At 45.9% G+C, this 13,866-nt stretch overlaps 2 protein-coding genes across 35 annotated transcripts in view; one reads left to right on the top strand and one right to left on the bottom strand.

The window, feature by feature from the left end:
- LOC113207123 (partitioning defective 3 homolog) overlaps positions 1–10,493 on the top strand; it is a 47,781-nt gene extending 37,288 nt beyond the window's left edge. For 2 of the 6 annotated variants that reach the window (XM_052275068.1, XM_052275064.1), the window contains 24 exons: positions 1,911–2,120; positions 2,202–2,833; positions 2,927–3,130; positions 3,232–3,398; positions 3,483–3,748; positions 3,834–4,031; positions 4,124–4,258; positions 4,343–4,445; positions 4,528–4,848; positions 4,933–5,097; positions 5,183–5,435; positions 5,529–5,693; positions 5,808–5,936; positions 6,016–6,071; positions 6,415–6,504; positions 7,184–7,275; positions 7,377–7,542; positions 7,626–7,785; positions 7,882–8,044; positions 8,125–8,457; positions 8,555–8,718; positions 8,898–8,975; positions 9,310–9,524; positions 9,599–10,493. In XM_052275068.1, the coding sequence (XP_052131028.1) occupies positions 1,911–2,120; positions 2,202–2,833; positions 2,927–3,130; positions 3,232–3,398; positions 3,483–3,748; positions 3,834–4,031; positions 4,124–4,258; positions 4,343–4,445; positions 4,528–4,848; positions 4,933–5,097; positions 5,183–5,435; positions 5,529–5,693; positions 5,808–5,936; positions 6,016–6,071; positions 6,415–6,504; positions 7,184–7,275; positions 7,377–7,542; positions 7,626–7,785; positions 7,882–8,044; positions 8,125–8,457; positions 8,555–8,718; positions 8,898–8,975; positions 9,310–9,524; positions 9,599–9,750 (4,617 nt within the window). In that variant the 3' untranslated portion in view covers positions 9,751–10,493. The remainder of the gene's footprint in view (positions 1–1,910; positions 2,121–2,201; positions 2,834–2,926; positions 3,131–3,231; positions 3,399–3,482; positions 3,749–3,833; positions 4,032–4,123; positions 4,259–4,342; positions 4,446–4,527; positions 4,849–4,932; positions 5,098–5,182; positions 5,436–5,528; positions 5,694–5,807; positions 5,937–6,015; positions 6,072–6,414; positions 6,505–7,183; positions 7,276–7,376; positions 7,543–7,625; positions 7,786–7,881; positions 8,045–8,124; positions 8,458–8,554; positions 8,719–8,897; positions 8,976–9,309; positions 9,525–9,598) is intronic. The other 4 variants (XM_052275066.1, XM_052275065.1, XM_052275067.1 and 1 more) reach the window with 4 other exon arrangements.
- Positions 10,321–13,860, bottom strand: LOC113207124 (uncharacterized). 29 transcript variants are annotated; one of them, XM_052275092.1, is made up of 3 exons: positions 13,201–13,860; positions 13,111–13,140; positions 10,321–12,997 (listed from the first exon to the last, which is right to left on the bottom strand). In XM_052275092.1, exons 1-3 carry the CDS (start codon positions 13,681–13,683, stop codon positions 10,943–10,945), a joined length of 2,568 nt encoding a protein of 855 aa, XP_052131052.1. In that variant the 5' UTR covers positions 13,684–13,860; the 3' UTR covers positions 10,321–10,942. The 29 variants fall into 29 exon arrangements, with proteins under 29 accessions (XP_052131052.1, XP_052131047.1, XP_052131039.1 ...); XM_052275087.1 differs by having other exon boundaries at positions 10,321–13,027; XM_052275079.1 differs by having other exon boundaries at positions 10,321–13,057.
- Positions 13,861–13,866: the final 6 nt, after the last annotated feature.

Raw genomic sequence — 13,866 nt, forward strand, 5'->3', positions numbered from 1 at the left:
CGGGGACGGCGTGCAGGGACATAATGAGCCGTGCATAACCAGCTCCAGCATGACGCCCATCGGGCCCGCGGCTACACGCCGGTCGTGGCGCCGCGGCGCTCCCGCTGGTGGCTTGCGCAACGCGCGGCCCCGCCCCGCCCCGCCCCGGGCAGAGTGGGTACTGGTTTGGTCGGGGCGGGTCTGGTCCGCCCTCCGCCTCATGAGAAGTTTTATCCGACTGATTTGGTCTCCGTTTCGTTCGCTCGAATACTCCCGCCTGCCTCCAGTTCTCATCTCAGGCGGGCGTGAAAGTGAACGTGTGTGCCTGCAGCAGTCCAGCCGCTGCCATTGCGCGCGCGAATTCGGGCGCCTCAGCAACACGTTTGGAGGGAGGGGGGGGGGCGTCGCCCTCTACCGGCATCGTAAAGTGACTGGTTGAAATCGAGGGGAGCAGCAGCGGGGAAGCACGGGAAGAAAAAAGGGTGAAAATGAGCCGGAGAAGAGGGGGAGGGGAGAAATTGCTGAAGCACGATGTCTGCCGCTTTTATGATATTATATCGCCGTGAGTCGGCGTTAGTTAGCAAGTCGAGTCCGTGCAGCGGCCGATTTGGTCTGATGATCCGGCGCCTTTGGTCTTCGACCGGGCGGGCCACGGACTTGGAGAAGGGCTAAGTGAGGACGTTCTTAATGTCCCGAACGGATCAATCTCGGTTTTTAATTGAAAGGTGTTAAATCGGCGATTTAACCTATTTTTTATTTTGGTGTTTTTTTTTTTGTTTTTTTTTTTAGTGGTATACTCCTTGTTGTAAAGTCGATAATCCGGCCCGCACCCATCCCATGCGCACAGTCGGGTTGTTGACTCACATCAGTATCACACACACGCGCACGCTCACATACACACGCACACATCATTCGCGATTCGTTAGGCGTAACCACTTGCCGTCCTCTGTGTGCCTCCCCGGCCCGGCCTGTCGCTGTGTGCAGGTGTGTGTATGTGTGTGTGTATGTATGTCCTTCATTTGTCATGACGCGGTATGCGCAGGCATGCGGCTGAGCCGGCTGGGCCTACTGGGGGCAGCACTCACCGGCACATGCACATACACTCACGCACACATCTACAAATTTTTAAAAAACGACAGTCGGAGGCGTCCATGACGTGTCACTCGAAACGACGAAACACTCCTCTCTGCGCCCCGACACAGGAGGAGAGCTGTGTGCACGAGAGAGAATATCACGCCCGCCTCACGTGTGCGACTGTCTCCCGAGGCTATCGCGGGGTCCCTCTCTCGGAATGAAACTTCCCCTCCTGGACGGTGGCCCGCGCGCCGTTGTGTTTTGCGGCGAAAGTGCAAAAGGCACTTCACTTCACCTCGGCTCGCAGCAGCAGCACCTGCTGCCCGGGGCACGCGGCCCGGCCCGGCCCTGCCCACTGTCCTTGTTTCCAGGGGCACTCACTTTCTGTCTCAGGACCTCGGCGCCGCCGCACCAGGCCGCGCCGCACACACCGCAAAGTCTCTCTCTGTCGCGTTCATCTCTGCTCCCGCTCCCGCGCTCTCTCGCGCCTCTCGCGCACCCGCCATGTAGCACGCGAGGACCCGCCCGGCGCCGTCACGCTAGGCGCCGCCCGCGCCCCGCCCCGCTCTGCCCCGCCCTGCCGCGCCGCGCCCCGCCCCGCCCGCGATGCTGCGGCCGTCGTCACTTAGTTCAGCCTCATCTGTCGGGTAAATGTAAGGGGTCGACGGCGGGAGTGAGCGCCCGCCCCCCGGCGCTGTAAAGATAATTGGGTGCACATGACCCAACAGCACGGCGAAAGAGGGAGGAAAAAGTGCCCACGACGGATTGGTCGTCACAGCTACGGTGTCGCGGAGCCCGGCCGTGGATTTGTTTCGACACTGCGACTGACTTGCGGCCGCCTTCTTCTTGTGTTCCAGGCGCCGGACACGTGGGTGTCGGTACAGGCCGTGAGCTCGGCCGAGGGAGGCCTCCTCGACCCAGACGATCGGCTGGCCGATGTGGCCGACGACAGGGAGACGTTGACGGCCACCTTTGAGGAGGCGGGCAGCGACCATCCGGGACAGCACACGGGTGGAGATGGAGCGTCAGGATCCTCGGTCGGTACCGGCTCGCCAGACATCTTCCATGTAAGTTGACAAGCTTTGTAAGATGCTTCACCTGTCTCTTTTCCGATTGGATGCCTTGACGCTTATTTCCATACTTCACAGGGCACCGAGAGGTACGGCGCCTGCGGCCGCACTGACATCGAGGTGACCGGTGAGCAGATGGCGGGCGGCGGGCTGCAGCTGCAGGTGAGGCGGGGCAGCGAGCCCGCGCTCAACCAGCTGCCGGAGGGCCTCGGGGACCGCGCGCCCGCGACGTCGCTGCCGCCACCGTGCCAGCGCAAGGCCGCCTCTAAGCGCTGGTCGGCCGCGCCCATCATCATGGAGAGCTCCGAGTCGCTGCCGCTGTGCCTCAGTCCCAGCAGCCCGCTGGGCTCGCTGGGCAGCCCCGGCACCATCGACTGGGAGGACGAGTCCCCGCCAAGCCAGGCCGCCGCGCCCCTCGAGCGCCAGCCGCTGCGCGAGTCGCACCTCCGGCCGCCCGCGTACGGCCGCTTCAGCCGCGACGGCGCCAACCGCCTCTCCATGCAGTTCCTGGGCGAGTCGGCCGGCGGGCTGCGCTGGTGCGACGCGGCCGAGCGGGTGGCCATGGCCTCGCTGCCCTCCATGGGCTCCGGTGGGCACGCGGGCGCCGGCCCCAACCGTGGCCAGTCGCTGTCGCTGCCCCGCGACCACCGCCGCAAGGAGCCCCTCGGGCAGGCCAACCACGTCGACAACACGGACGGCGCCGGCGACAGGTACGTGTCGCTCTTGCTCTGCTCCGGACGAATGGCCCCGTTTTGCTCGTGCTTTACCGACTGTCTTTTATCTTCTTTTTATTTCTACTGCAGCACCGAGCTCGTGGTGCTCCGGAGCGAGGCGGGTCCCCTGGGCATTCATGTGGTGCCGGACTACGACCAGCTGGGCAAGGAACGCGGGCTGCTGGTGCAGGGTATCGAGCCGGGCGGCCGCGTCGACCGGGACCACCGCCTTCAGGTGTACGACCGCATCATCGAGATCAATGGCAAAAACCTCCTCAATATGCCGTTCCACACGTAAGCAAAACCAAAATCTCTTTCAAACTTATTATAGATATCGTCTATAAAACAACAACGACAACGAAAATTAATTTTCTTCTATTTTCTTTCCCTCGCAGCGTCCAAGATATTTTCAAAGATTCCCTTAGATCTCCTGAGCTCCGATTACGTGTTGTTAAACATCGTAGTAGTATAGCCAATTACAATAAAAAGCCTCCTGCACCTGTCTTCCCTAGATCTTCATCTGACAAGGAGAATATTGCCATGGTTGAAACAGAGGAAAGATGTAAGTTAAAATCAAGTACAGAGAAAAAATAATTTTTGAAACATGTAGAATGTAATTTTTTAATTATTTGTTTTCTTCTTTTAGTAGTTGGAGGTCAACCTAAAGTAGCCACTGTGTCTTCCACAAAAAAATTGCCTTCCAATGGAAATAACAATGGAGGTCCAGGATCCTCCGGCACTCTGATACGCAACACAGCCAACACCCTTCTGGCAGCCAATACTCGACGAATGGGGCGCAAGGTGGCTATTGACTTGACCAAGGGCCCACATGGGCTTGGTTTCAGCATCACAACTAGGGATAACCCTGCGGGGGGCAACTGCCCGATATACATCAAAAATATTCTCCCCAAGGTACGTACTTTTGCTTTACAGAAGATTTTTCTGAGGACCTTATTAAATTCAATGTTCTCAATTTTGTTTCAATTATTTAATCTAGGGAGCAGCTGTTGAGGATGGACGGCTGAGGCCAGGTGATAGATTGTTAGAGGTGAATGGAGTTGAGATGACTGGTAAAACACAGGCTGAAGCAGTGACAGTATTACGAAATGCGCCTGCTGGCAGTGTTGTACATATTGTAGTTTCTAGGCAAGATGATACAAATACTGCTGGGTCCAGTCCTCAGTCAAACTACACTGTAAGTAAATTTATTTTTGCCATTTACTTGTTTTCGAAAAAAAAAAATTCAATAAATAATAATTTTCTCTCCTTTCTCATTAAAAATTATAGGAATCATCTCCTGAGTCTAGCGAAGAGTTGTCCAACTCTCCGTCTCAGCCAGTGAATAGTAGCAATGAATCACAAGATAGCAACAAATCTCCTGGTAGTGAAAAAGGAGTGCACATTACCAATGGTTACCATAAGGTAAAATTACCAATACCTCATTTTCAACATATCTGTTACCTTGTTTTACCCATTTATAACCAATTTTATCTTTTAATCTGGTAGAGTAATGAAAAGTCAAGTGAGGATTCCCTAATTTATCCATGGAAGCACAAAGAAATACTCCAGTTTGACATTCCAGTGCATGACACTGAGAAAGCAGGACTTGGTACGGGAGTACTGATCAGTATCATTCACAATAGTATTCTAAATTGCCTATAATACAATATTTAATTATTATAAATTTTCAGGTGTCAGTGTTAAGGGTAAAACCTCTGCAAATCATCAAGTAGCACCATATGACTTAGGAATATTCGTTAAAAGTGTTTTGCACGGAGGTGCAGCTTCAAGAGATGGTCGATTACGAACTAATGATCAGTTATTAAATGTAAATGGTGTCTCACTGTTGAACCAATCAAATGCTGACGCAATGGAAACATTAAGACGTGCAATGCTTCACACTGAAGGACCCATACCAGGTGTAATTACATTAACTATTGCTCGAAGGACAGGTGCCCCTTCACCCTCAACCCCATCCAATGGTACTAAAGATTCTGTAACAACACCTCAAAGTAAGTGCTAGTGAGCTGTGTGTGGTTATTTATTGCAACATTTGCAACAACTTGTGAATACAATTATGTGTATTTTTACTCTAGGTATTGAACTAAATGGAAAGCATGAGGATACATGTACTCCTGACAATTCTGGAACCAGTGAAAATTCAGACAACACAGTTATCTTTCTACCATACAAAGACCATAATCGTGCCACAAATGGTAGCTTAGATCGAAGCATAGATTGCAGTTTAGATAAATCCTTAGGTTAGTCAATGTTTCTTCTTTTTTAAAAATTAATGAATTTTCAAGTGAATTCATTAGCTACTAACTAAATTGAAATTCCTTGCAGATTGTGTATCAATGAGAAATCCCGTTTTGGATAGGCTGACAGGCCAAACTCAAAGTGCTAGACATAATGAGAGCTATTATAGAGCAACGCATGACACATCTACTTGGAATACAACAGCCCTCTTAGCAGGCGGTTCATCACCTATTGACAGACCAATGGGTCACCTGACAAGCCCAACTGTTAATCCAAGTAATGGAGAAATGATTCTCATTGAAGAGAGTCCTACTTATGGAACCCACCAACATTCTAATAGGTAAAAGTTGCTTCCTTAAATTGAAAAAGTTATGGAATTAAATTTTTAATTTCTAGCACAATATTCTAATACATATTTGTTTCTTTTTTTCAGTAGAGGCCGTAGACCTGAGAAGGAGGATAGTCGAAGGCCTAGTGTATCTAGCCAACAGTCTCAACAATTCAAGGGTGGACCTCCACCGTTACAGCACCAACAGTCTCAGCAGTCTGAGCAAAGCAATTGTAGTGAACCGCATGGAGATGTTGCATATGCAAGCCAGTGAGTCTATTATTCAATTGATTGATATTTACTGTATCCTTTCTTGACATTATATAACCGTTACTATCTTCTCATGAAAATCAAATTAATTAAACACTTGGATTATCTTTGCAGACTCTCCCTTGATGAATCTGCAGCAGGCTTTTCAAGGGATGCCTTTGGCCGTCAAAGTATGTCAGAAAAAAGGCATGCAACTTTAGATGCAAAGAACACTGATACATACCAACGACAGAAAAAATTGAGGTACCTAATTTGGCTTTTTCTTCATGACTCCTCTGACTGAAAAATGGCAAGTTTTACATCTAATTTCTATTTGTCACAGGGAAGAACGAGAAAAGCAGAAACAGAGTGGCTCAGATCTTGACAGTAGCAATGAAGGTTGGTGATACTTGTAATAATATCTCCAGCAACAGTTTAACATCGTACTTTTTTCTAGATTTAAAAAAAAAAATTACTGATCAATCATTCATAAGTTTTTTTGGTGCTTCTTCTTGCTCTTTCCACTAATCCTATACTAATTTTTAAACTAAGGTTCTGTCTAAAAAAAATAAGTAATTTTATTTACTGTTTGTGGCATGATTACGTTCTAGACCAATAGGTTGAAGTTCTCCTTCATACAAATTACCATACTTTCTTCTTCATATTAGATGAGTTTAATGAAAGGTGTATTATCAGCAGATGTTGGTCTCTCATTGCTTCTATTTTCTTTTTCCATTTGAAGGGATTAAGGTTGCGAAAGCAGCAGGCATGTTGCGTGCAAATTCCATCGAATCTGTGACGAGTATTCCCCAGATTCAGGAAGCCTCTGAGTGTATGTACTTAGATGTGCACTTTCTAAATATGTAAATTTTTTACCACACAAACTGTAGTTAGACACACCTTTGAAGTAAACCTCATAACTTGCCGTATCTTTTAAGTTCATTTTTGCTTATTTATTTTTTTCATGCTGCATACCGTTTTTTTCATGAATGTTCTTTCATTGCTTCTTTCTTGCTTTCATTTTACAGTTTTATGTTGGTGCACAAAATCTAACTTATATTTTCTGTCTTGTTATTTCTTGTGTTGCTTTCTTTTTCCTTTATTTTTTGGCAAGTTGTGATGTTAAGGTTGCCCACCAATAAAACCTGACACCCATCACCCGTATTTCAGATTTTGCTGTTTTTGATGCATCCTAAAGGTTTACTAAATGCACTTTGAAAGTATAATAATGCAATAAATACTTTTTTGACAAATTAGGAATTTAATGGGTACTGATGGGTCCCTCATAGAGGCCCCCTAAAAGTCAGCAAAATTTGTGAAAATGTATATATTGCATTACTACACTTCCAACTTACATTTAAAAACCTCAGGCTGCATGAATAACAGCAAAATCTGAAATGATGGGTGTTGGTTTCCAGGTTTAATTGGAGGGTCACCTTGAGGATTCACAGTGTTGTATGTAAAGAACTGTCATTTTATGTTTTTAATTCATGAAATTCAACTTCTTTCAGATTCTGGTGATAGGAAGAAATTTGAACTGGGCCCGTCTTTAGGTATGAAGAAGTCATCGAGCTTGGAGTCACTTCAAACTATGGTGCAAGAGGTAAGGTTGTCTTCTTTAAAATTGTCGAAAAACACAGTCCATAATTGGTTATGCAGCTTTTGTCTATCTTTTTCACAACGATGCTTTTTGTTTGTTTCCAGATCCAAATGCAGGAGGATAGCGACCCGGCCTATTCTTACCGCAACGCCCAAGGTGCGGTGCGCGTCATCAGAGGCCGCGGCTGCAACGAGAGCTTCCGCGCCGCCGTGGACCGCAGCTACGAGGCGCCCTTCGCCTCGGGAGACCTGCGCGACCGTATGGAGACTTGTAATACTTATTGCTTATTCCTTTTGCTCTCTGAGTTGTTGAAGCTGTGTGCACAATGCTGACCGTGCGCCCTTCCCTTGCAGTGGCTGAAGAGGATGGCGCCGTGGTGGATTCTCTGGGGCCGCCGCCCTTCGCCTGCGCACGAGGAGCGCCTCGCCAGTCATCGCTCAACGCTATGGACGCCAAGAACAAACTGGGCAAGAAGAAACCTGGCCTGCTGAAGGGCATTGGCTCAATGTTCCGGTATGTGTCGGTCATCAGACCGTTGTCTGTTATTTTATATTTCCTCCATTGTACTTAGTCAAATTAATTTATGTTTACTTGGTACTTTGTTTATAGATTCGGGAAGCATAGGAAACCATCTGATATTGATTTTGAAATGGAGACTGATGATCCAATTGGTGACATGGAGGCTGCTCGTAGAGCTGCGAAAGATGAACAACAACGTATTCAGGAACAGTATAAAAGACTTGTTCAGAGACACAGACAAATGGAGGAACAGGTATGAGTTTAGTTCCTTTTTCAAAAGTGCCTTCATCCATTTTATCTTGCACTAACTAACTTCATTCTTTTGCCTTATAGCAACAACAAGAAACAGCTAGTGTAAATGGTTCTGATTATGGCCACACCACTCATCAAAATTCAACCCACCAAACTAATCATCACCATTCGCATCACCACCATCATCAACCACACCAACAGCAGCAGCATATATCGTCATCACATTCACACCATAGTCAATCTCATGGGGGAGTTGGTGGAAGCAGTAGTGAAGGATCCCCTGGTGAACAAGGACAGTCTCGAACACAACGTATTCACCTGTTGCGTGCTCAACATCAACGTCGGCATGTTGAAAGGATGGGTCAGTACCCACTAGATGAGAGAGAAGAACGTTATGAGCAAGCCATTCAGCAGGTAAACCTAATTTTATTTCTTAATCTAACATGTTCAGATTGTCTTTTGAAAGAAAATGTCACTCTATTTTTGTCTACATTTTTTCACATTTTTTCAGAGAGTGGATCAACCATACCAACATCAGAAACAAAAGCAACCTTCACCAGGTGCATATGATCTGTATGGTGAAATGACAAGGCCTGGAAGCAGAATGGGAATAACTGACCCAAATCAACATTTCAGTCATTATGTTAACTATGATGAAATTCAACAACACTTAAAGTAAGTTAATTATCTCTATAAATTATTATTATACTCTCTCTACCAAACCAAAGAATAATTTTAAGAAAATAATTCCTTTCTCTGAAAGTAAACTACGTTAATTTTGTGTAGTTAGCCACATTTAAATTAAAATTATTTAAATTAAAATTACATTCAATTTTCTCTTTTACCATGATCAGAGAGGAACTCTCTGAACTTGATATTTTACAAATGAGACGTCAGGTTCAACTTCAAAGAATGAAAGTAGAGGAAGAAAGGTAGGAGTTCTGTAGAAAAGTAAAGTCTCCGAATTACTTTGTATTGCTTCTGTTTGTAAATCAAATTAGTTCAGATTAGTTGTCTATAGTTTCATTTTGAGCTCGGATGTTGCATTATTTACATAGTACTTACAATCTGTCCTGAAGCATTTTAATGTTGATGATTGTCATTGTAGTGCCTAGTAGAACAGGCAAGGTAAATTAGGTTTATTGGCATGGTTATTATTTCAAGTTTGATCTTTTGTAGTTAGGCAGTGTGATTTGCTAGTTAGAATAACCATCAGTAGTAATAGCAAGTTTCAAAATAATCTAATCCAAACTTTTCTTGTTGCAGTCGACGCCAACAACACTATCATTCACAGCGTAGAGATAACAGAGAATCTCACCAACGGCCTGTATCTAATTTTTATGAATATGAGAGTGTGCAGGCCATGATGAGAGCAAATCAACATCGAATGATGGACAATGGAAACACTAATTCCCTCCCTCGACGGTCACCTCAAAATGGAGTACCCCCGTCACATGGGCAGCATAGCTCAAGACCTCAAAGTGAGTTTCCTAGAAATTATTTCTCCTTCTTGTCTCAGTCTCAGTCTTCAACTTAAATGTTTTTAATATTTCAGGTGGAGTTAACAGAATGTACCCTACGTATGTACCAGTTAATGGTTCCCTCCATCATCCTTCAGTCAATAGCTCAAGTAGTATTCGGCAAGGGCCTTTTGTCACTCATGTTACTATTCGTGAAGCTTCACACACACCTGGTTCAAAGGTGTGAAGAATGCTGCCTTCAAGATGTTTGGTTACTGCTTGTATCTCTATTACTGCTTAGATTGCCATGAACAATGTGTGCCAAGAGTTAGATTGTGATAGATGTGCCGTACAAAAATTCATTGGCAAACTGCCTTTTTTATCATTATTTGTCATAAGCCAAAGATCATAGATAATGTGCTATGACATAAATGCTGCCCGTGCAACAAAAGATACTAAGTGTTGAACAATTTTTTAAAAAATTTGTCTATATTTGTATTAGTGTATTTCTTATTGTCTTCATAAAACTTTGGCTATGCATAGAGGCTGTGCCAAAGTTTGTAATCCTAATCTAGTCATTAACAGTAATTATTGATGTTGCATGTCCTGCAGCATATTAGTCTGCCATGCTTGTTTGGAATTGTGTACACATAATCAAAATATGAAATTAGGTTTGTGTACAGGTAAAATATCTATTTTTATCTGGACACCATTAGTTATGAGATTGTGATATCAATTTGATGCCGTTATTTTAGATTTCATTGATAGAATATTGATGAACTTGGGACCAATCATTAAGTTAAGAAAACATACAGACTGCATAGGAGCGCCACATATGGCTTTATTGAAATTTAGTGTATTCAACATGCCTGCCATCTAATCCAAAACTGAGTTTACATCTAAAGTTCACACTCTTCCTCCTACATACTAGGCTGTGCTTTAAATTTTACTGACATTTGGGCTTACAACAAAGCAATGAAATTTACTTTAGTCAATGATTATAAAAAATAAACATGTTAGTTTGCGAGATACAAATTTTAAAGATTATATCCAAACTCTTACATAATGTTATTCTTGTTTGTACAGAAGTATGATGTCCATTTTATCAAAAGTTGGCATTATAATGTCCACCATTTGTGATTACTACAGGTTTATTCAGTTATTTTATTACAACAATTGATCGCTTCTGTAAATAACTGTAAATCTTATAGCATCATATTTGTTTAAACATATTGTGATTTGTTTTTGTATATGATGTAAATTTATGAAGTCTTTGTTGACCTTAACAAATAAAATATTTTATACTTGAACATAAAACTTTTCCTTGCCTAGCCTACATGACTAGAAGACAAGATGACAAGAAACACTTAGGTTTATTTATAGATTTGAGAACAAAATTAACTTCAACTTAACATGCTGATCTTTGCAGAAACTAAACTCTAACAATTTTGCATCATTGAGAAATTCTTTTCATTTAACAATTTTGCATTATTTTGAGCAATTTTAATTAGTATGGACCTAAAATGGTATATCCTATTGCTTGAGTCAATTTTTGTAGTTTGACTTTGATATTGCACCTCAATTATATTAAGGTGTGTTCCTGCAGACTGAACACCTTCATTTCCTCTGCACCTTAATGTTTCAGGCTCTGAATTATTCACACAATGTATTTTTTCCACCAAATAGTCTTCTTCTTCCTGTTCATCAGTTATCATATCAATATCCTCTACAACACCATTTTCAGATGATTTACTATCATTACAATAGGAGCCTGGTTCCTGTGGCGACGCTGGATGGGCTTGGATGTCATCTTGAACACTAGGAGGACCGTTGTTTTGATCACAAGCAAGAGGACTACACCAGATAGCCTCAGGACTGTCACCAGTAATGTCAATCAGTGGGCATTGGTCTTTCGCAGACAGTTCATGATTGTCGTTTGGATTACGAATCTGAGGACTGCACTCCAATATCTCAGGTACGTCGATTGTTGTTTCAACCATTAAAGATTCAGTCTCGTCTACTGTTTGGCAAATTTTGAAATAATCTTCATCCCATCCCTGTACATCGTATTTAAAATGTTTAAACTTAATGACATCTTCTGAAAACAATATGTCCAATGAAGCAGACTTGTCGCTTTGCTTTCGTTTGAGAGAAGCAAGACTGCCAGGCTCTACAGACACTCTCTGAACTACTTTTTGGGAGTCTATATCAGACTTGCTCTGGGGGCTATTCACTGGATTGTTTGACAACAGAGACGCACATCTTGGTTGACCAGAGAAGACAGGAGAGTCGATGTCGGTCTCCCAAGGCGATTCACATCTTGGTTCTGGATTGAGAAAAGTGGCAGTATTCGTCTCCCAAGGAGACTCACATCTTGTTTCTGGGTGTGGGGCAGCAAGACTGTCAGTTTCTGAGGACAAGCTTTGTCCAGGTTTGTCTGAGTCCTTCAATTGTATAGAAATCGAGTCCAAAAGCCTGGTCTCCGAAAGAGACTTGCTTCTTGATTCTTGATCAGGAGGGACGTGAGTGGCAGTCCCTACAACTGTGCTCGGAAGTCTCTTCAGGGAGTCCTCCTGAGTAGTGGGTTTGTAGTACTTGGCTGAGGGTTTGCTTGACCCGGATTTCTTCAGGTGGGGAGTCTCAGGAACAGATTTTGCAGACTGGACCTTTGGGCTCGCAAGTTTTGGTTCAGAGGAAGAGTTGAGATATTCTCCAACGCCTCTACGCAGCGGCAGGCGAAACCTCAACGACAGAAAGACTACCAGCTTCCTGAAGTTCTTGAAGTTGGGATCCGAAGGAGAAACCCACAGGAGGGGGTGGCGCAGCTCTTTCGGGGGTTTAATCCAGTCTGGCCCACAATTTGGGCTCTCGAGGTCAAGGATGTCGAGGTCCAGGGCGGCGCGTACGGTCCACCCTTTTAGTGGATTTTTTCCAGACGGGAGAGGAGGATGACTTTCCTTGCAGTATTTAAACAGCTTCTCCAACAGATCCCGTCGTCCTTCCGTCTGTGTGGTCTTTTTGCTTCTAGGGAGGGAGGAGGCAGAGGCCATCTGGTGAGGCGGCTTGCTGTGGGGCACCCCCTGATACGGCACTTTCTGCTGAGAGTCGAGTTTCTGATTCGACGATTTCTCGTGGAGCAGCCTGTGATTTGACGACTTCTCGCGGAGCACCTTCTGATGAGACGACTTCCCATGGGGCAACATCTTATGAGACGATTTCTCATGGTGCAACTTTTGATTAGATGACTTCTCCCCGGACACCTTCTGATGAGACGACTTCTCATGGTGCACCTGATGAGACGACTTCTTGTGATGCAACTTTTGATGAGATGACTTCTCGCCGGGCACCTTCAGATGAGACTTCTCGCCGAGCATCTTCTGATGAGACGACTTGACGCCAGGCACCTTTTGATGAGACGTCTTGATGCCGGGCACCTGTTGATGAGACAACTTGACGCCGGGCACCTTTTGATGAGACGACTTGACGACGGGCACCTTTAGATGAGACGACTTGACGACGGGCACCTTTAGATGAGACGACTTGACGCCGGGCACCTTTTGATGAGAACGACGGGCTCCTTTTGATGAGACGACTTGACGCCGGGCACCTTTTGATGAGACGACTTAACGACGGGCACCTTTTGATGAGACGACTTGACGACTGGCACCTTTTGATGAGACGACTTGACGACTGGCACCTTTTGATGAGACGACTTGTCGTGGTGCACCTTCTGATGAGATGATTTCTCATGGTGCTGGTGCACCTTCTGATGGGACGCCTTCACATGAGGCACCTTCTGATGAGACGGCAGCCCCTGGACCACACGAAGAGACGACATCTCTCGCTGCACCTTCTGATGAAACAACTGCTCCTGGAGTTTACACCGTTGAGACAACAGCTCTAGGAGCGACTTCTTCTGGAGCTCGTTCTGGTCGGACGACTTGTCGTGGTGCATCCCCTGAGGAACCGACTGATCATGGACCTTCCTCCGATCAGGCAAAACCTCTGCGAGCGACTTCTGCCGTTTCGGCTGCTGAGGCACCTTGAACACCGCCTCCGGGTGCTGCGGTGGAGGTTCGCGGGCCTGCGGAGGGCGCACCCCCGCACGCTCGGGACGGACTGAGTGCTGCTGCTGCGGCAACGGTCCCTGCCCCGCCATCTCGAATGGCGACTGCGACATGTGATGTGAAGCACAACGCACACACTGTCCACTGTCGTCGCGCACCGGCAACAAACTAACAACAATGGCAACGCGCGCACACGGCACGGCACGGCCCGCGGCAGGCAGGACACGACTGCTCAGCCGCGCTGTCGCAAAGAGACTGATGCCGCTGGGGCTGGGTTGCCGGCCGGGTGGGGGCGG

Source organism: Frankliniella occidentalis, unplaced genomic scaffold, assembly GCF_000697945.3.
Source record: "Frankliniella occidentalis isolate FOCC.00 unplaced genomic scaffold, Focc_3.1 Scaffold504, whole genome shotgun sequence".
NCBI classification, from domain to species: domain Eukaryota; kingdom Metazoa; phylum Arthropoda; class Insecta; order Thysanoptera; family Thripidae; genus Frankliniella; species Frankliniella occidentalis.